The 20,851-nt window shown below is 54.3% G+C and overlaps 7 protein-coding genes across 7 annotated transcripts; 4 read left to right on the top strand and 3 right to left on the bottom strand.

Annotated features, from left to right (window-relative positions):
* Positions 1 to 135: 135 nt before the first annotated feature.
* On the bottom strand, positions 136 to 1,026 carry J4E88_005092 (uncharacterized protein; the record flags this gene model as incomplete). The annotated part of the gene is made up of 1 exon (XM_049398732.1): positions 136 to 1,026. One exon carries the CDS (start codon positions 1,024 to 1,026, stop codon positions 136 to 138), a length of 891 nt encoding a protein of 296 aa, XP_049255412.1.
* A 1,825-nt stretch (positions 1,027 to 2,851) lies between these two features.
* J4E88_005091 (uncharacterized protein) lies at positions 2,852 to 3,284 on the top strand (the record flags this gene model as incomplete). Its single annotated transcript, XM_049398731.1, has 2 exons — positions 2,852 to 2,913; positions 2,996 to 3,284. 2 exons carry the CDS (start codon positions 2,852 to 2,854, stop codon positions 3,282 to 3,284), a joined length of 351 nt encoding a protein of 116 aa, XP_049255411.1.
* A 924-nt stretch (positions 3,285 to 4,208) lies between these two features.
* Positions 4,209 to 6,258, bottom strand: J4E88_005090 (uncharacterized protein; the record flags this gene model as incomplete). The annotated part of the gene is made up of 2 exons (XM_049398730.1): positions 4,209 to 4,368; positions 4,421 to 6,258. The coding sequence occupies 2 exons, from the start codon at positions 6,256 to 6,258 to the stop codon at positions 4,209 to 4,211; spliced, it is 1,998 nt and encodes a 665-aa protein (XP_049255410.1).
* Positions 6,259 to 8,442: 2,184 nt separating this feature from the next.
* Positions 8,443 to 9,301, top strand: J4E88_005089 (uncharacterized protein; the record flags this gene model as incomplete). The annotated part of the gene is made up of 3 exons (XM_049398729.1): positions 8,443 to 8,836; positions 8,926 to 9,229; positions 9,298 to 9,301. The coding sequence occupies 3 exons, from the start codon at positions 8,443 to 8,445 to the stop codon at positions 9,299 to 9,301; spliced, it is 702 nt and encodes a 233-aa protein (XP_049255409.1).
* A 520-nt stretch (positions 9,302 to 9,821) lies between these two features.
* On the bottom strand, positions 9,822 to 11,176 carry J4E88_005088 (uncharacterized protein; the record flags this gene model as incomplete). Its single annotated transcript, XM_049398728.1, has 4 exons — positions 9,822 to 10,586; positions 10,765 to 10,796; positions 10,939 to 11,148; positions 11,170 to 11,176. 4 exons carry the CDS (start codon positions 11,174 to 11,176, stop codon positions 9,822 to 9,824), a joined length of 1,014 nt encoding a protein of 337 aa, XP_049255408.1.
* Positions 11,177 to 12,979: 1,803 nt separating this feature from the next.
* J4E88_005087 (uncharacterized protein) lies at positions 12,980 to 15,625 on the top strand (the record flags this gene model as incomplete). Its single annotated transcript, XM_049398727.1, has 1 exon — positions 12,980 to 15,625. The coding sequence occupies one exon, from the start codon at positions 12,980 to 12,982 to the stop codon at positions 15,623 to 15,625; it is 2,646 nt and encodes an 881-aa protein (XP_049255407.1).
* Positions 15,626 to 16,073: 448 nt separating this feature from the next.
* J4E88_005086 (uncharacterized protein) lies at positions 16,074 to 20,321 on the top strand (the record flags this gene model as incomplete). Its single annotated transcript, XM_049398726.1, has 2 exons — positions 16,074 to 19,263; positions 19,315 to 20,321. The coding sequence occupies 2 exons, from the start codon at positions 16,074 to 16,076 to the stop codon at positions 20,319 to 20,321; spliced, it is 4,197 nt and encodes a 1,398-aa protein (XP_049255406.1).
* Positions 20,322 to 20,851: the final 530 nt, after the last annotated feature.

The following is a 20,851-nucleotide window of genomic DNA, read 5'->3' as shown; positions in this document are numbered from 1 at the left end:
TTGTTTCTCACGATGTCAAGGGCGGAAGCAAATGAAGACTAAAAATTACAATTTAGAAGTACTACTACTATAGCTGCTACTGTGTATTAGAGCCGCCATTACAAATCACCAGTTCCCTCGATACAGTAACAGTCTTTACATGACCTCGACAACAGCGGGGCCAGCGATGATGGTGTCGTCAGTAGCGGCAGTGTTGCAGCTGGTGAGGACAACGTAGCTCTGGCCAGCAATGCCCTTCTCGGGGACGGTGACCTCGAAGCCACCCTCGACCATGGTAGCCTCAACGAAGACGGGGCCGGTAACGGTGATGAAAGCGGCGTAGACCTTGCCGTCAACCTTGTAGCCGGAGGTGGCGAGCATGACCTTGCTGCCAGCCTTGATCATCATGCTACCGTCAGAAGCGGAGGCAGCAAGAGTGGGGAACGCCTTGACGGGAAGAGGAGCGTTGGTCTCGGGGCAGGACTTGATGAACTGCGCAGCGAGGGTGTAGACCTCGTTGTAGCTCAACGGGTTGTCGAAGGGAGCGGGGAAAGGCGAAGCACCGACGGTGTTGCGGATGTATGCCGAGTGGCGGGCCTCGACAGTGAGGATGGAGCCAGCGGCAGTGAGGTAGGTCTTGGACATGATGTCGGCGGCAGCACCGAGGTAGGCGCTGACACCAACGCCCTCGAGGACACTGGCAGTGGCAAGGAAGGACGCAACGTCCTTGTAGCCGAAGTCGTAGGTGCAGGCCTCGACGGGCTTGGCTCCAGCGGCGCTGAGCGCACCGGTCAAGAAGGAGACGTGGGTCTCCTCATCGGAAGAGATGGTCTTGATGCGGTTGTAGGCCTCCTCGGAGAAGTTGGCGGCCTTGAAGTCCTCGACGGTGAACTTGGCGAGGGCCTCGCGGTAGAAGGTGTCCTCGAGGTGCTCGAGAGTGAGCGCGTAGTTGAGGATGACACCGTCAGTTACGCCATCAGCACGCTTGATGGGAGATGCGGTGGAGACAGCCGCAAGAGCAGCGATGGCAGCGATGGTAGACTTCATGTTGATGATGGAGTTGAGTAATTAAAACCGAGTAGAATCGAGTGTGAGGAAAGACTGTAGATGCTCAAAGTAGTGAACTTGGTGAACTGTGAGATGCTTCTTTCAATCCAGCGGCACCAATCCTGTCTTATACCTCCCGTGTCCATTCCTCCAGGCCTCTTTGTCTCCGCCTCAATCTCCCGTAACCACCTCCATCACAAAGCTTACTACCCCTCTTCCAGCGTTCGCCCGCACCACCTCATCATCTCATCTCCCAAAACCTATAAGCTAGGCACAAAACATCCCGTAGACGGACATGCTTCCATCCGGCGCCAGTCGCGATCTCACAGCCCAAGCTGCCAGCACCCCCGATCAGTCTAACCTGAATGACTCCAACTAAGGCCGCCGTCAATCCCAAATCAGGCCGAGACCAACGATCAGTGTTACCTGATCGAGCACTGCAGCAGGGGCTGTTAGTGTGGAATGAAGGAGAGTGAACAAGTAACAAGGGTCCAAGGGCGATGTTCCCCGCAGAAAATCGCGGTAAGTTGTTTAGTCATGTTTGTGCACCACGGAACCTTCACCATCCGGACTGACGCTAGTGCGGTTAAGCTCCAAAATGACGTCGCGCTACTGCAAAACCATACCAATGCCGACCTAGTGCCTAGGTAATCTTGACCTTTTTAGTCAGGGGAGTAGGTTGTACAATTGTCATCTTTTGACTACATGTTTTGCGGAAGGTTTTTCTTCCTTCGCTCGCGGCGAGCGTGGCTTGGGTAAGATGCAGATCTACGAGAGATAGACAGGGGAGGTTGTGATGGTGCTATGGAAAGGTCAGCTTCCGAGGGGCAATGTCGGTGGGAATGACTTGGTGGACTGGATCGAGAGGTGGGTTGTTACGTGATGTGAGCTGTACACAGGAGCCCAATTGCTAGAGACGCTGCAAACTGAATGCGCCTTCTGCTTTCGCTGTCTCTTTGGGAATATTATCATTCAAAGAGTTGCCGATAGGCCAGTTCAGTATTCCAATGACGGTTCTTTCTCTGTGGAAATTCACATCTGGAAAGGTATCCAAGACCGTGACCCCGGAATCACCACCGTTAGTACAAACGCCTCCAAACATCGCAAACGGAACTTCCCACCTCCACATTCTTCCATGCCAATTACCCTGGACTAGCCAGGTACAGACCATGCGTTGATCTAATATCTAGCCGCCCTCTGTCGACGGTAAAGTCTGTCTCCGTACTTTAGCCCGTTAGTGACACCTTGAGTTCAGATTAGTTCGGTCTAGCTGCCGTGATGTTTGTTGTCGCTGCGCCTTTACTAACTTGTTTGCCTGCAGATCAACACTCTCTTCGCGGGATATATGGCCGATGCAGCGGGAAATAGGCGCGGGAACGTGATCAACTGTTTTCTCGGAAGACGTTTGATCCGATCAGAGTTGAATTCATCGACCGGGTTTTCGGCTTGAGGGTTGCCACTTGTGTTTGGAATGGAGATAGACTAGTTGGTAAGTTGTGGATGTGACTGGTAGCTTGTTTGGAGAACGGACGAGGCCGTATGCGGAGTATTGGTTGGTTGACGCCAGTGATAACTGCCGCGTTTCGATATGTCCTTAGGTCGCAATTGAAATTAAGAAAACTAGGGAGGTGAACTGTGCGCGTGCTCGAAGGCGATAGGTAACGGGATGAAGTACAAAGAAGGGTGTCGAAGGTCGTTCCTTTTCGGATTCCTTTCGCTTCTCCCTCGCTTCCCTCAGAGTTGACATATAATCATACTTCAGTCCTTCCCGATCGAAACAAAACACTCAAACGTCTCGTACCTTCAACACCACAACACCTACACAATGAAGTTCTCTACCTCTTTCGTCGGCGCTGCCGTCTTGCTTGCCAGCACTGTCTCTGCTGCGTAAGTCAACCTTCATCCCTATCCCTCCTACCTTTATCCCCACTGCCCAACCTAAGCTCACCCAAACTAACACTCCTTATAGCGAAGCCCCAGCCGTTACAACCACCCTGACCGCCAAGGCCGGCTGCCCCTCTGCCGCACCCGCCGATGTCATGGTAACGCGCTCAGCCGTTGCCGTACCATCTTGCGCCGCCGGCGCCAACGAGACCAAGCCCAGCATCGTCACCATGCCTGGCTACGGAACAGGCATGATGGGTAGCGCCACAGGTACAGGAATGATGCCGGAATTCACTGGTGCGGCGTCCGCGAACATGATCAGCGGTGTTGTCGTTGGTGTGTTTGGTGGATTGGCTGCTGCGCTCATGGTCTAAAGTTCTTGCGGAGGTGGACCGTGGCGTGGATGTTGGCGATGTGGGATGGAGATGAAGAGATGTTTGGTGCTTCAGGTGTCTGGTGCATAGACATGGAGGTTGTAAGAGCTGTGTTTTCTAGTCAATACCTTTTCGAAGAGATGGGGGAGATGAAAGTATGTAATGCTAATAGTGGTTGGGAGAATGTACAATGACTTCTCGGCTGGAAACATAGTCGTTATCACAAATGAAGCACGTACCTTTACTAAGTTGCCGTGATCCTCGCTCCATGGATTCTCCTTCTCATTACCTGCGAGTGACGGCCGTGTAGTAATCATCCTCGGTGGGTCCAGCTGACGCCATCTTCCATACCCACATGAACACATACCCGCCGTGGAGCAGACTTTGACGCAACTCCATGACGCGGCCCGGTAACGTAAACTCGACAGACTTAAAAGCCAAAAGGATACATCTCTTGCATTTATATTCCCGTACATGCCCTATCTACAATGCTCTTCACATATTTTCGTCTCCGTAGCCTACAAAGCGCGGAGGAAAACGCAGCACAAGACCTTCAGACCTTGACAAATCCACACACACAATAGCCAGCCGGTTTCATCACATCCCGGTAATCGTATATATACACAAGTAGAGGGCTCCTTCCCTCCTGAGATTATCCAATGTAAAGTACCTAACATGTCTCGATATAGGCTCATCCAGACGAATCCATTCCCAGAACACTGGTTTGGCATTCAAGCCCACAAAAGAGGGAGCAAAAGAAAAAGGGCAGAACTGCGCCCCGAGTATACAATTCGCGGAAAGAGATCGATGGAGCGGTCGGAAAGAGTCGCCGCGATGATGCCGAAGATGAAGAACGCCCGCCAACGCCATGCCGTCATGCAAGAACTCGTATGAGAAGGGATGCTATACGCGCTCGTATCGTATTCAGTTGTCGTACGTCGAGGGTAACGATTTGCCGCCGCAATCGGGGATCTTAAGCCCGGGCTTCAGTTTGCGGTTGACGTCCATTAGACCCCACTTGTCTTCCCACTCTTTGCCCTTTTCGTTATACTGGATCTTCCATGGCTCGTCAAAGGCTGAGAACCTAGGGATGCATTAGCGGCAGTCTATCGAGGCTGAATGACAGGGAGACTTACCAAAAGTACTCTGTCCCGTTAGTTAGACTTGGGCAAACCCAGTCTTCCATGAATTGATTCATTTCGTCAATACCGGCAACAGAGCCTCCGGCGCAAGTGTCAGCCGCACCACAGTCGGTGCCGCCTCCAGATGGCCAGCCAACCTCGGCGATTACCTGGTGGATGTCGTTCTGGGTTGCGGTCAATGACACGTCGTGGGTTTGCCAGAAGTTCCAGGTCCAGGCAGCTGCCTCTTTGACGTCGACACCGGCAAAGAAGGGATGAACGTTTGACATGACAATGTCGACCTTGGTGGCCATGTCGCCAGTCCAGTTGTCACCCAGATCAGCCATTGCGACAGGCAGCTGGCAGCTGTGGTCCGAGATGTTCTTGCGGAAATCGGAAATGTGTCCCAGCAGCTCGGTCTCAGACAGGTCCTTGCGGTAAAGCACCTCGTTACCAATGATGATACCCTTGAAGTAGTCGCAGCCATAGTCATCGAGAATGTCCCATGTTTGGGAAATCTGTCGCTCCGTTGTAGTGTCGTTCTTGTCGAGCCATACACCAAGCCAGATCTTCATGGTGTCCTTGATCTCCAGTTGGTTGATGGCGTGGATAAGCATCTGTGTTTGGTTGCAGTCGGTTCCGTACAAGCGGACTGAGTTGGTCAGTTGCGACATGACAGCCAAGTCTCGGGTGATGTTGTTCTGCGATGGTCCGACGTGGAGACAGTCTGGGTACTGCGTGTTCAGAGGAGTGTAGTCCATGCCGGGAAACACCTTATGCAAATCGGCGTTGTTCATCAAAGCCTTGATCTCGGAAGAGTCCTTGCCGAGGTCCTCCTTGTTGTCTTTGGCGATATCGTCAGCAGACTGAGCAGATTTAGCAGCCCCGTCCTTTGCACCGCCACCCTTTCCGACAGTAGCGCCGAGGACACCGCCTAGAATTGCACCTGCGAGGATGAGGGTAATGATGGCAATGGCGATCCACATGCGCTTCTTCCTCTTCTTCAAGTCGTCTTCTGCTTTCCAACTTGCAACCTTTTCTGGAACAAGCTCTCCACTTCCGTTGACCATGGGTACGGCGTCGTACTTGGTACCGTCGCGTGAGGCAGCAAAAGCACCAGCGCCTGCTGCGGCAGCAACGCCTCCGTTGTTTATCGATGACCCTGGCGAGCCATTGCGACTGCTGCCGTCCCGCGAGCCACCGAATGGCACGAAAGAGCGTCGCTTGTTCTGTGGAGAGTTGTGGTCTGGGCCCATTCCCCAGTCGTCATCGTTGTCGACATCGAGCGGGTTGATCTGGCCCATCTGCGGCGCGAGGTTCTGGGCGGACGACGAGTAGCGGTTGTAGGGCGTGTCGGCGTAGGGGACGCCGCTGTGCGGGGAGTGTGGCATGCTGTACATGGAGCTGTCGCTCGAGTACATGCCGCCGACGAGTGGTGCGCCGGAACCGTAGGAGCGTTGCGAGTACATTGGGCGCGGAACCATGGGCTGGTCGTGACCGTTGGGGTCATTGAAGGGTGATGACTGCGAGTTCCTGTTGGGGACGCCCATGGGCCGTCCTGGGCCCGCCATGCCTCGTGCAGCGTGGAGGCCGCTCTCGCGTGGGTGGGAGCCAGCGACGCCGCTGGCGATGCCGTTGATGCCGCCGCCCGGAGCCGTCTCGCCCATGTTGTCTGAGCCGGGGGTGACGCCTGGGGTCGAGTAGTCGGAGTAGTTATTGGGGTCGGTATACTGGCGCTGGGCGTGGAGGCCTACGGGAGTGCGATGGGCTGGCGGAGGCGGCGGATTGTCGTCGGACGGGAGGGCGTCGTGCTGCTGTCCTAATGGCCAGGCCTGGGGTTGCTGGAAAGCCATTGTGAGTGCTTGTTCGAGGTTTTGCTACACACCTCGCGTGCAGAGGCGAAAACAACCTGCGCGGGCAACGCTTGGTGGAGGTAGCGGACGGCGGCGCGCCGCTCTGCGGATCGAATGGAGGCGGACTATCGCTGGGCCTGGCTAGTGTTTGCGGCGCGGAACACGGTTGGCTGGGTGGTTTGTTCTTCACGGCGTGGGACCTCGCAGGGATCCGGGCAGAACGAGCGGAAAAGATAATGCAGAGGCAGCGTTTCGCAGAGGCGCAGGCGCGGTCGCAGTGGTGGAGAGAAAGTCGGAGTCGTGCAGTGGCCGAGATGATGCAGGTGTGTTAGGCGGGTAACACGGCGCTGGCACGACAGAGGCTGACGGCTGCGACTGCGCGATGCGCTAGCCCGCTAATTCACCCAGGAAACCACCACGGAACCCACTGTGACGTCTCCGCCAATGCACCAGCCCCAAACACACTCAACAGGTTTTGCGACAAGATAACGCCTATACCGACTGCCCGCCTTTTCCCCCCGACAATGGCCCTTCTGGCGTCCACGCCGGCCTCGTTCATATCACGATCACCCTCGTGCCTGCCTCTTCCTGCGCTGTGTTCCCTCGCGCCTGCCTGTGCGCCCAATGCAGGCAAGAGCGATATGCCCTCAACCAGAACAAGCAGTTGCAGTGAGGCCTTGGCGCAGCCGCGGGAAGCCCCATCCACAACGGCAAGCGCAAGGGTGGAGCCAGAGGCAATTTCCCATATCAGTTGCACCTTTCACGTTTATTGCCGCGAAGCCTGTCTGGTATCCTCCCTTTAATCCCCTGCTCATCCTGCACGCCTTGCATCTCGTCTGCTGTCGACTCCGCTGCCTGCAACTGTCATGGACGTCCTGTCCGCGTTCCTTCCACGTTCTATTCCTAGCTCCTCGTGTCAGCCGCTACCGCAAACGGCTCCACCGTGGAATCTGGAGCGACCTACTTTAACCCATTTAGTCTGCATTCAACACTGCATAGCCTCATAGTCGCCTTCGTCTTTTCAACTTTTTCCACCCATTCCCACCTGTTCATTCGAAGTCGTGTCTCAGCCTGGGCATGCGCGACATCCAACGCCCTTGTAGCGATCTGACCGCCGTGGTGAAACACAAACACCAGATCAAGATCGCCATCGGTCCCCGGCTGATAAGACATGTTGTGCTCACCACTCGCTCCTACCCCGCGCCATTGAGCGAATCTAATCCCGCCGTGCGTTCGGCGCCGCGTCAGCGTCAAGTCATCCTACCAGACTTTAGCAGCCTCGACCTCTCTGGCTCGACTGTCAACACGCGCAGCCTCCCAGCCTCCCGTCTGCTGCATACCTCATGTACCACGTCACGTCTCTGCAGTCACAGTATTGGCCTGCATGCACCACGCCGCGCAATACATCTTAGCACGTTCTCATGTCTCTGTTAACCAAATATCACCGACTGCAGCAAGCCAAGCTTCAATGGTAAGCCGGACCATGTTTCACATCGCCCACACAGGCAACTCGGGCGATTCACCCCGATAAGTTTTAACGTCTGTCCACGACTTTTCACGTTCAAAGTCTGAATTCGATACTTGCGAAGGCGAATTTCCATAATTTTTCACCTGCATGTGCTAGAAGATAGCCATGCTTCCATTTCTCGGTCCAGATATTACGGTAGTGTTCGCGCTCCATCCTATTCTTATCAGTTCGTCTGCGACTCCCGCACAGTCTTTTACAATCCGTACAAGCATGGTTGAATGTGCTATGGTGTGAAGGGTTGGCGTGATGATTGATATCTACTCATGAACGCGTCTGCGTGACGGTACGTACATGGCGCAAATACTACTACATACGTGAACAACTTCAAAAAGCCAATACTCCTCAGGGTCGGAGCAAGGCAAACTACATGTCTCGGCGCAATCAACCTCCGATTGTCTCTACACGGGACGATATTATTGGAAGGCAGCTGGGAGATTGGACGCCTCGTCGAGTCTAAGCCCAGAAGGTGTATCGCTTGGCGCATGATTTTCCTAATTCAGACATCTCCACTATCAAAACGAGTACATGCCTTGATGAAAAAACGGGAAGAGGAACATCGAGCAACGTTTGTGTATATATATCTTTCTCCTTGCAACTCAGCCAACTTCTTCATCTCAATTTCCCAAATATCCCATTTCGCAGTATCTTCTGAAGCAATGCCGCCCCACTCAACAATCCACACCACCATCGCCAACCTAACCACCGGTTCCTCTCTCGTCATCGCTATCATAGGCGGAACATCAGGCATCGGATCCTACATCGCCAAAGCCTTCGCCTCCGTTTACCGCAACTCAAATTCCAAACTACGCATCTACATCGTCGGCCGCAACGCCTCGCGCGCGGAAGCTCTGCTTGCAGAAGTGCGAGCCACAAGCCCAGATTCAGAATGGCGATTCATACAAGCCCATGACCTGGCGCTGATGAGCAATGTCGACGCCATATGTGCGCAAATCAAGAAGTATGAAGAAGAGCAGCCATTGAACGGGGGAGAGCCGCGGATAGACATGCTATACATGACCCAAGCAGAGTCACCACTTGCACCATCACCGCGTAAGTCCTCTCTATCTGCATTCGCTTCCAGGAAGAAGTGAGTCGTAACAACTACCATCCCCATCACCCCAACTGACCAATTCCACCAGCAACAAAAGAAGGCCTTGACACCCAAGTCTCCCTCCTATACTACTCCCGCATCCGCTTTATCCTCGCCCTTACACCCCTACTCCTCCGCTCCCAAAACCCAAGCGGCGCCCACGTCATCTCCGTCTTCGCAGGCACAATCGAAGACTCCATCTCCCCGTCTGCCCTTCCAATCGGCCCACCAGCGCCGGAAAAGCACGGCGTGACATCTGTTCGCACGCACGTCGCTTTCATGAAGACCTTCATGTTCGAGGCCTTAGCTGAGGAACACGCTGGCAAGATCGCTTTTATCCATGTTTATCCGGGGTTGGTTGACGGTCCAACGTTCCTTAGTAAAGTGAATCCACTGTGGTTTCGCGTGCTGTGGCGCATAGCTAAGGTGTTGATGGCATGGTATATGACGAGTCCAAGAGTATGTGGTGAGGTCATGGTGTTTCTGGGTATGGGCAGGTATCCCGCGAGGGGCGCGGGCGTGGGGGTTAAAAGTAACGAGGAAGGGAAGACGGTGGCTGATGTGGCGTTTAGTAGCACACGGGAGAGGGGAGGAGGTGCATATGCGGTGGGGCAGAGGGGTGATGAGAAAAAGCAAGTTAGTTATGCCAAGCTGAGGCAGAGTGACACGAGGGACAGGGTTTGGAAACATACCGTGGGTGTGTTGGGGAGTGTTCCGGGGTTGAGTGAGTAAGTTGTGAGGAGGAAGGGGGCTTGTATATGACGAAACGTCATCCATGCATTATTTGGAAAAGAAACGTGGGGACATCAGACTGATAGATGAAGATCGTATTTTGTATCTTGCACCACCTCAAATAGGTAACAGGGGTATTTATAACGACCACATTTATGTACGACTCCTCCAGCGGAACACTGTTGCGCAACTCAGAAGAATGCATCGAAGCCATTACTGCCAGAGGTGGTCGCAATTCCAGTCTTGCACCACGCCACCACCGAAAGCAGCGTGGAGACTAAACATATCGGTCTGGCAATCGGCAAACTCCGCGGCGAGCCCAGCAAAGTCGTTGAGGTATTGCTCGGCAGTCTCTCCACGGATTCCTGGCCCATGGGTTGCTGGAAGCGGGTCGGGCGTTTGCTTCGAACTGACAGGCCATGTAGGCGTAACTTTTGGAGGTGGGCGTATTGAGGACGATTTCGTGCGCTTAGCTAGTGACTCGGCGTCGTCTCGTTCATGCTGATGACCGCTGGCGGTAAGCTTGGGTGGTAACAGCTGCTCCATGCAAGCAGTCATTATTCCCCTGGTGGTAGAATAGAGCTCATAAAGTCGTCCCGGGGATGATTCGGGTAGCTGTACGCATTTGAGCGCCAGCGACAGGAAAATGATGTCCTTGAGATCATCTGCTTTGCCACGACCCAATCTCGCGATGAGGTAGTTGATGGTCTGCTCTACCTTGGCGATGAGTATGTGTTCGTTGTGCCCGGACATTCGTTGCTCTAGATACTGGCCATTCGAGCTGGCCTGACGGAGATGTTTGATGCGTTGGCATACTGTGAGAGCAGACCACAAAGTGTCTTTTTTGCACAACCAGAAGTAAAGATCCTCCTGTGACGGTGATGTATCTTCAAGTGCTTGAGGGTAATAGAAGTTTGAATAAGAGAGTATGGCCACCGATGAATCGACACATTGTAGCCAGGCCTCTGCGACTTCTTGCTATCAAGTTGTTAGCATAGAAGGTTACTCTAGACAAAGATAAGAGACTTCGAATTCTTGAAAGAACGTTAGACGAATTCTGCGTCTAAAATCTATCGCCTGCGTCAAAACTGAGGAAATACGTACTGGTTATAGGTCAGCTAGACATTTTATCAAGTATCCGCGGTGGCTGATTTACCTTGATATTCCTGATAGCCGAAGAGGAGTGGTCTGTATAAGCATAATAGCGATCGTCGAAGATAAAAGTCTAGGAGAATGCGATGCAGAAATCCACCTCGATCGCCGGTTACTGGCTGGCTGTGTTGCAGGCTGAGAGTCAATGGTAGAGAGCACCAGGATCTTTGTATCTCACGCCCTATCTCAATCGCCTCGTTGACATCGGGGATCGAGCGCTGTACAAGCGAAGAAGCCCTGATTCGATGTGGAAGAGACATAGCAAGATGTATCTGGTAGAGGTTGTCTGTCAGATCGCCAAGAGGGCGGGGAGGAGGTAGCTTCGATGAAGACTCGTCAAAGTCCTCGTCATACAGATTTGCCGGTACCGGACAGTAAGATCCGAGCTCTGGGACTATCAAGGGCATACCCGTCATGATAGATACTTGTACTTCCGTTTCCAAAACAGACGCCCATAGCCGCTTCCGCATCTCCATCTGGTAGGGCGAAAGATGCTTTATCTTCGCAGGATCTATGTGCAAGCCCATGGTCATAGCTGACCGCATTATGGCACCGCTGCGGCTCCAAATTCTATCTGGGTCGGAGTGGCTAACGCTACCAGACAGTAGCACAAGTAATTCGACTTGAAGAGTTGATAGCTCCGTTCGCTGCTTTCGTCCAAGTTCCCCGAGCCATACCTGGATGTGGTTGATAGCTGCACCCCGCAAATAGGCTCTGTAATCGTCTGCTTCATTGGTTCTAGCCGTATCGTCGAGCAAGTAAGCCCTGGTCATAACGCTCGTGAGCAGTGCGAGGATGCTGGATGTAGAATCAAGCCCAGATCCGCTGTCAAGCCACAGTCTTTCATACTGACGCATGAAAGTGGGGCGGTGCAGAACGCGCATGGTACGCTCAAAATACTGGAAGTATATGGTAACCAGCTTGTCACAGTACGGCTTTGGTGGTAGGGACTCCCATAGCTTTAGTAACGATGGCGAACATCCAGAGTCATGCTTGCGCTCAGGCGGCCGAATTGGATCTCCTTTTGATTTGCTTTGAAGAAATTTAACTTTCTTTGCAGACGCCATCAACTGCTCATCACTAGCCATCTTGTTGAGGAAGTCCTTGACATCGAGGAACTGTGTTCCGTCAGTATCATGTTTCACAGATGGTTTTCAATCCTCTTGCCTGATTAAGGAGCGTAGTTTTATCATTCTGCCCAAAATACCGTGATCTACCTCCTTCAGCCACGACTGTGCCAACGAGAGGCAAGTCTGCTGTCGGTGTTGACTGATCGACCTCTGCTTTCATTGGATGTTCGCGCGCACGTTCAAAGCAATACATGTCGACATCTGGTAAGGCTCAATGCCAGGTAAGATAGCAAATCCTACTGGCACGGGCCAAAGAATTGTTAATGCGCCGTCTGGCAAAGGATGTGAAGGATGCTTTGTGTCTACCGACTCTGGATGTAATGGCCGCATTGGAGTTTGCGGCTAAAGACATGTGAGGGATCCATGGATGCGCGGACGGGTCTTTCCTCAAACTGCAAGCAAGGCGGCAAGCTAATGCACGTCCGCGGCGTAGTCAAGGTGTCCACTAACCCCTGACAGGGACGGCACTTACGCGTTGTCGAGTGCCATGAAGACCCAAAGACACTCTCGAGTTATCTATCTAAAGGTGGCTAGGTAGCTTTATGGTCGTATAAGAGGGAGGATAGTAGTGACGAAGATATGCTAAAGGCCTACGGTGCACCTGAAAAGAGGTGTTGGAAGGGTTAGCTAACGTAACTACCAAAAGGCCTGTCATAGCATGCGTGCCGTGATGGGAACAAAGTATCGAGGCACGTGACACTATATCAGCGATTGACACGTGAAGCTCGACAGTCGCACGCACTGTCGCGTGTGTTTGTGTTGAGAATCGAGTGTGGTGAAGGAGTCTGGAAGGCGGTGGTGACGTCTAGCTTGATTCGCCTAGAACCCCACACCGAAGGTCCCTGAGAGCAACGGCGAGATTTGCCCGCCATAACAACACGTAACTTCCCAATCCGCAAGTAGCAATTGGCATACAGTCCACACATCAATTGCCTCTCCCGTAACCACCCATTGGAATATTGACCCCATTCTGGCATCTCCTGCAGGTAAGTGCCAGGGAACAGCTGCGAGGCCCCACCTGCATCTGAAGCTCTCTGGACACAGTAGCTAACAGCTCCCCTCGCGTTCTGCAGCTATCCGACGTCCATCATGAGCAACCTCTTCGAAGCCAAAGTCAAGAGCGTCCTTTCCGGCGACACCGTCGTTCTCCACAACATCAACAACCCAAAAGCAGAGCGCACACTGAGCTTAGCCTTTGTCACCGCGCCGAGACTGCGACGAGAGGGCGACGAGCCCTTTGCCTTCGAGTCACGCGACTACCTCCGCCGCCTGCTGGTAGGCAAGGTCGTCCGCTTCCAAGTCCTCTACAAGATCCCGACGGGCGCGAACCGCGAATATGGCCTCATCGTCACACCGAACAAGGAGATACTGCCGCAACAAGCCGTCGCGGCGGGCTGGGTGAAGCTGCGCGACGACGCCGGCCGCAAGGAAGACTCGGATGAGGCTGCCAACCTACTCGAGCGACTGCAAGTAGACGAGGCACGCGCTAGGGCAGACTCCAAGGGCCTCTGGGCGGAGACTGGCGGCAGGATCAACTCGTCGTCAGAGCTGAGTGACGCGACCAAGTTTGTTGAGCAGAACAAGGGCAAGAACATCGATTCGATTGTCGAAAAGGTCCTGTCCGGTGACCGCCTCATCGTGCGATTCCTCCTGTCGCCCACCGAGCACGTACAAACAATGGTCCTCCTCGCCGGTGTCCGCGCCCCCGCAACACAGCGAACAAATCCTTCCGACGGGAAGGTGCAGCCAGCCGAGCCGTTCGGCGACGACGCTCAACAATTTGTCGAGACAAGGCTGTTACAGCGAGGAGTCCTCGTCGAGGTTCTGGGAACAACACCGAACGGCCAGATCGTCGCAGACGTCAAGCATCCCACCCAAGGCAGCATCACACCTTTCCTGCTCAAGAACGGCTTGGCCAAATGTACCGACCACCACACCACCCTCCTCGGCCAGAAGATGGGCATACTTAGGGGCGCTGAGAAACAAGCAAAGGACGGCCGCCTGGGTGTATACAAGGAACATGTTGCGCCCAAGATCAGCAAGGCTGGAGAGCAAGAAGCCACCGTTAGCCGTGTCCAGAGCGCAGACACCATTTTCATTCGGAACAAGGCGGGCGCGGAGAAGCGCATCAACCTCAGCAGCGTCCGTCAACCCAAGCCTACCGATCCCAAGCAATCGCCATGGGTAGCGGAGGCCAAGGAGTTCTTGCGCAAGAAGCTCATCGGCAAGCACGTCAAGTTCCACGTAGATGGAAAGCGACCCGCGACCGAGGGCTACGATGAGCGCGAAATGTGCACCGTCACCTTCCAGGGCAAGAACGTTGGTTTGATGCTTGTAGAGAGCGGCATGGCATCCGTCATCCGCCACCGACAAGACGATGCCGACAGGAGCCCCATCTACGACGATCTTCTGCTGGCCGAGTCCACCGCACAAGCTGAGAAGAAGGGTCTCTGGTCAGACAAGTCGCCCTCTGTCAAGCAGTACGTCGACTACTCGGAGTCGCTCGAGAAGGCCAAGCGCCAACTCACTCTGCTTTCGCGCCAACGTAAGGTACCAGCCATTGTCGATTTCGTCAAGTCTGGCTCGCGCTTCACTGTACTAGTACCTCGCGAAAACGCCAAGCTCACCTTCGTCCTCTCCGGTATCCGCGCACCTCGATCGGCGAGAAACGATAGCGAAAAGGGCGAACCTTTCGGCAAGGAGGCCCATGAATTCGCGAATCGCCGCTGCCAACAGCGAGACGTCGAGATCGATGTCGAGGACTGTGACAAGGTCGGTGGCTTCATTGGCACTCTGTACATTAACCGTGAGAACTTTGCGAAGACACTGGTGGAGGAAGGTCTAGCTACTGTACATGCCTACTCAGCAGAGAAGTCTGGAAACGCAAACGAACTATTCGCAGCCGAGCAGAAAGCCAAAGACGCGCGAAAGAACCTGTGGCAAGACTACGACCCGTCTCAAGAAGAAGAGGACGGCGAGGCAGCGGTAGCTACTGAAGCTACCAACGGCGACGCCGCATCATCAAGAAAGGCCGACTACCGCGATGTTATGATCACCCACGTCGAAGATGACGGAAGGCTTCGTCTCCAACAGATCGGCAGCGGTACATCAGCGCTGACATCACTCATGAGCGCCTTCAGCAAGTTCCACCTCAACCCTGCAAACAGCAGTGGCCTGCCAGACGCGCCCAAGGCGGGCGAGTTTGTAGCAGCCAAGTTCACTGTCGATGACCAGTGGTACCGTGCGCGCATTCGACGCAACGACCGAGAGAACAAGAAGGCCGAGGTTGTCTACATCGACTACGGTAACTCAGAGACAATCCCGTGGTCTCGTCTTCGCCCTCTCTCACAAGCCGAGTTCCTGCCATCGAAGCTGAAGCCACAGGCTGTAGAGGCGCAGCTGGCGTTCATTCAACTTCCTGGCAACTCCGAGTACCTTGCCGATGCCGTCAGCTTCATCTCACAAGAGACAGCTGATCGTGAGCTCGTCGCAAGAGTCGAGGCCACCGAGAAGGACGGCATGCTTTGGGTGACACTGTACAACCCGGACCAGAGCAAGGACGGCACTGAAAGCATCAACGCCGACATTCTTAGCGAAGGTCTTGCGATGGTACCCAAGAAGCTGCGCCCGTGGGAGCGCTCGGCCAACGTGCTGGCTGCCATGAAGAAGAAGCAGGACGTGGCCAAGGAGGAGCGCCGCGGTCAGTGGGAGTATGGTGATCTCACTGAGGACTAAGCCTGTACATAGTTTTACGGTTGCATAGCAAGGAAAATAGCGGCACCGAGTGCGAATACTGTACATTAAAGCCATGTATTACGATTTGCACACAAGCAACACTCTTACATTCACATGTGCTACCAAATAATGCCTCGTGATGGAGGGCTGGCACCGAAGCTGCGAAGACGGCCAGGTGGAGGCTTAGGCGGAGATGACGACGAGGTGATTGGCGGCTTCGGCCATCCCCCACCCATCCACGGCAGCGCGCTGAGGCGGTGCCTGTAGGCAACCACCAAAATGCACCCCAGTCACGCTGAACACGGGTCTTGCGCCATGACGGCTACCTTCCAGGCAGGCGCATTGCAGACATCCTCCATGACTTTATACACGCGCACTTAACACCCCCTCATCCTCGCTCCTCGCGCGTCAGAACACCCGTTGCGACACGCACAGAGCAGTCGCGACCATGGAGACCATCAGTCGACTGCCCCGACGCCTGACACAGCTCTACTCCGACACCAAGACCACATGCGATGCTGTCGTCGAGCAGGATGCCAAAGACACGCCCGAGTCGCATGCACTGCATCGCAAGTTCAGGATACAGAAGGACAGGCTGATAACATGGGGCGTGGACTGGAGCGACAACTCCAAGGGGAAGCAGGGCGACATCGACGAAAGCGTGGAAGAGGCAGGCATGACGGAGACGGTCACAAGCGTGCTCGGAACCATCAAGGAAATCCTCGATGAGGCGGAGCAGATGCACCCGGGCACGTCTGCTGCGGGTGGGGGAAAGACAATGTCTGGAGAGAAGAGCCGGCCTGACCTTCCCTCGTGGGCGGCCGCCGACAGGTCACGTTACGAGGACCTCATCAAGGACCTCACCACCTCTATCGACATACTCTATGATCTCTCACGGAACCGCAGAGTTCAAAGAAGCAATGAGCGTGGTATTAGTCCAGGAAAAGCTACACCGCATCACAGCACATCGACTCCCGTCTTCTTGTCGCCTGACTACAACGCCTCCGACCTGACGCTGGTCAATCCTGCTACCTTCCCTCTGAATGCACATACCCCCAGATCTCATCTTCCACCCAAGCTAGATCCTGCAGACCTAATCCTCCCCGACGAGGAACCTCCGCCATACGAGAGCGTTGGGACTACTTCTGTTCGCGTCATCGGCCGCCTGCGGTCTCGCCACAGTTCCACCAACCCCTGGAAGACGGATGGCAGCAGGAACATAGAGACTTGCGTTTTGATCGACTACGCGTGCTACGACCCCGCCTACCGTCTCACTGGCGTGTCCCCATCCACCCAGCGCCTCGAGAGCCTTTTGTCAATACTGACAAAGCTGTCCAACAACCAGTCCTTCCACGGCACCCTTAAGTGCCTTGGGTATTTCGAAGATCCAAAACAGCCGCGCTTTGGCCTGGTCTTCGAGCTGCCCACCTCAGTCTACTCAGGGCCAGCCGATTCCCACAAGCCAATCGAGGAGCTCAAACCAGTGACGCTGCTCAGTGTATTGCAGACGGGCTCCAAGTCTTTGCACAACCCCAACAGTGCCACCCCGCCACTTGAGGACCGCTTTCGTCTAGCTTTCACGCTCGCCTTGACCTTTAGCAAAATCCACGGCGACGATTTTCTCCATCAAGACGTCAATAGCAGCAACATTATGGTCTTCAAGAAAAGCAAAAGGCAGTCTGCGAATAGTAGAGCATTGCAATACTCGCTGCGTTCGCCTGTAATATGTTCCTTCGATCTGTTCTCTGACTTCGACATCGACACCGACAAGGCGAAACCAACACTGAACATCTACCGGCATCCGGAGGACCCCAAGTTCACTGGAAGTCAAGACCAAAAGTACAATGCCAATTTCGATCTCTATGGCTTGGGGCTGGTGCTACTCGAAATAGGATTGTGGCAGCCTCTACTTGACCTGTGGAAGCAAAAGTACACCCTGAGCGACTTCAAGCAACGGATAGAAGATGTGTACATCCGCAGGCTCGCTTCAAAATGCGGAACAGCCTACATGCAGGTTGTGCGCGACTGCTTCTGGGCAGCGGATGTCAAGGGCGACAATGCGATCGATGTTCCGCAGGTCTACACTCGCATCCTAACCAGACTGCAACGCTGCTGCATGCTGGATGAGTCGGAACCTGGGTTTGACTTGAGCGAATTGAGACCGGGTGCTACACCGGTGCAGCAAGCATCTCCATTGAAGCGCAAGAGCGCGAGCCAGCCACAGATCGTCACCGATGGCCAGTCAAGTCCATCCTACAGGAGCGCAAAGCGATGGGCGTTGGAGAAGGGTACACAAGCCTTGGAAAGGACCAAGTCTCTCTCAAAGAAGTCACCAGATCTTTCATTGGCTCGTAATCCATCACGGAGCTCGCAACACTCCATCCGGAAGAGCATCTCAGAAAGTCTTCGTATGATGAGCCCTAAAGAAGAAGCATCGGAGATGGAGTGGGAACAGAAAGATCCTCTAGATGAATCAGGCACTCTCGTCGCTACCCCGCCAAATTCACAAGACCCAAGCGATAACTCTTCGCTGTACAGAGAGCGCGTGGCGACTGCCGCTTCAACGATTCAGCGTGCATGGCGACAGTCGCGCGCCCCCTCTAGTGGATGCGCAACGCTACAAGACTACAAAGACAAAATTACCATCATCCAAAAGGCTTGGCGCCAGACAAAGCAGAAACGCAGTAATACCACCGTCTCGGCCCTTGTCAGTGACGGACTGCGACACTGGCCGCAAGCTACGCTTGGTTACCCAACACCTGAGCCAGAGATACAGAGTAGGACGGTAAATTCGAGTGAGAGCTACGTCACTTCGTCTATACAGATCGAGACCGATACAGAGCCGACCCCTCGACCGAAGCTACGTCTCTTCCCAGTCAAATTCACACCTGAGATCGTGGAAGAATGGCACTCATCCATGTTGCCCCGCCTTGAGCGTCTAATAGAACGTGCGCTCAAGGATTCTGAAGAGACTGTTAGCATTGACCTCGTCGCCATCGGAGAAGTACTAGAGAAAGCCAAGCCTACAGTGTTTGTTACCTGTACTAGTGTGGCAAAGGTCAAGGCCATTCTCAACCGTCGCTTCCGCTTTGACGAGAATATATATGACCTCAAGGTCCGTAGGGGAAAGATCAGGCGGTCCAAGATGAGCCGTTCGTCGCGCCGAACTAGGCCACCGCATCGATCCATGATGAATACCGACTCCTACGATGCGGACATGGCTGTGATGAACCCTTACCATCAGGATCGCCCATTATGCGGGGCTTCCATTGGAGCGTTCAACGGTGAACATCTGCCTCCGGTATCCTATGGTGGGGTCATTCTGGTTGACGATGAGCCATTGGGCATGAGTGTCCATCACCTACTCGACATACCGTCCGAAGACGAAGACGACGTTGGCGAAGAGCCCGATAGCCCTTCTCCGAGCGATGTGATGCTGTCCAGCGCAGCGAACAACCCTTGGTTAATGGGTATGGGTGCGCAACCAGATCTTCATCTAGAATCGGATGAGCCCGCTGGAATGTGGGATCTTGAACTATCAGACGATGAGGACATAAAGAGCGAGGAAGACGACGCTGACCTTGATTCGTTCGACTTCTCTGACAGTGAGCTTGAGTCTGACGATGACTCTGCGGAGGGTATGCCGATCCGACACTGCACACAAGTTACAAGCGCTAATCCCATTTCAGATATGGCAGATTCTCATATTTCACACGCAACCATGGGCGACATTGACGGCATTGCGCCAGGCGAAGGCGAGGAGATAAAGATCACACAACCAGCCATCGATGACGTGGGCGCTGACTTCTTCCCCTGCGAAGAAGATCGCGACGACGACCATCTCTCCTCGCACGAACTAGGCCACGTTCACGCCTCTTCCGGCATCCGCCGGTGGAAGCGCGACGGCATCCTCCACGAAATCGACTGGGCGCTCCTCAAGCTCAGGGAAGACCGCCTCCAGCCATATAACGTTTGCCAAGGAGGTCGCCGCTTCTGCCTGGGCTCCATGACGCTGGAACAACGCGCCATAGCCTCCAAGCTGGAGAAGCCAGTGAACCGCCGCACTTACACCCCCGAAGAGGACGAATACCCCAACGGTGTGGCCCCCGCATCCACCCTCGGCGGCATGGCCGTACACTGCTTCGGCCGCACCACCGGCCTCCAACCGGGCATGGTCAGCAGCGTCATGTCCGCCGTCCGCATCTACCACCGCAAATCCTTCTCCCGCTCGTGGCACGTCGCTGGCGGCTTCGGCATCGGCGGCGACAGCGGAGCCTGGGTTGTACAGAACGGTCACCACAAAGTCGTCGGCCACGTGCTTGCCTTCTGCCAAAAGAACAAGATCGCTTATATCTGCCCCATGGAAGTTCTTCTTGAAGATATCAAGCGCACCTTAGGCGCTAAGCGCATCTACCTCCCGGGTTCAGTAGAGCAGACGCTATACAAAGCTAAGAAGGCGAGACACCATGATGTCATCGAAGACCTGGGGTCGCGGGTGCAGGGTCTAGGTATAATAGACTCTGCGGTCGATGTCAGGGAAAGTCTCAGTTCGGGGCCACCGGGCAATGGTGGCCTCTGGGAGAGACTGGAGAGAGGTGGGGATAGTGACAAGGAGAATACGAGATCAGCTATGCGGAGCAGTATTATGCGTGTCAACGAAGGCAGAGATGGGGGTTTGGAAATGAGTGTCAAGTAGGAGGAAACCGATGACTTTGGTTAGGCGTTCAGGAGGACGGTATGGGAAGGGGGAGGTTATACCCTGTTGTTTTATTCATGTTCGTTTGAATCAGAAGACCTATCGATCTACTCATGTGGAAGATTACAACCTCAGCACCAACGCTGAAAAGATCGTCAACTCCAGACCCTGCCTCCAATGTCCTTACACAAAGTCTCAACGTCCTCTCCTTTACCCAATCTTGCCCAATACTCTTCTATCTCAGCCGGATAGCCCGTCTCATTGAACGGCCTCGTCCACTCACTCGCCTTACTCCGCGCTATACCGCCCCAGTAAGCCATCCTCTCCGGCCGCTTCCCGTCTCGATTTGAAGCGAAGTGGATGAGTAGAGATCCAGGACGGGCTAGTGACGGTTTGCCAGGCTTGTCTGGGTTAGGTGGGAAGCCATTGAACCACCGTTGAGGCACGTACGCAACGGCGGAAGAGAAGTATGGCTGTTGATCGCAAGATGATTAGTTGATGCAGTAAGTAAAACGTGAATGAGGTTTCCA

The sequence above is a fragment of the Alternaria novae-zelandiae genome (genome assembly GCF_023758075.1).
Source record: "Alternaria novae-zelandiae strain BMP 2774 chromosome Unknown scaffold_9, whole genome shotgun sequence".
Taxonomy (NCBI): Eukaryota; Fungi; Ascomycota; class Dothideomycetes; order Pleosporales; family Pleosporaceae; genus Alternaria; species Alternaria novae-zelandiae.
This window is presented reverse-complemented; position numbering and strand designations above follow the sequence as displayed.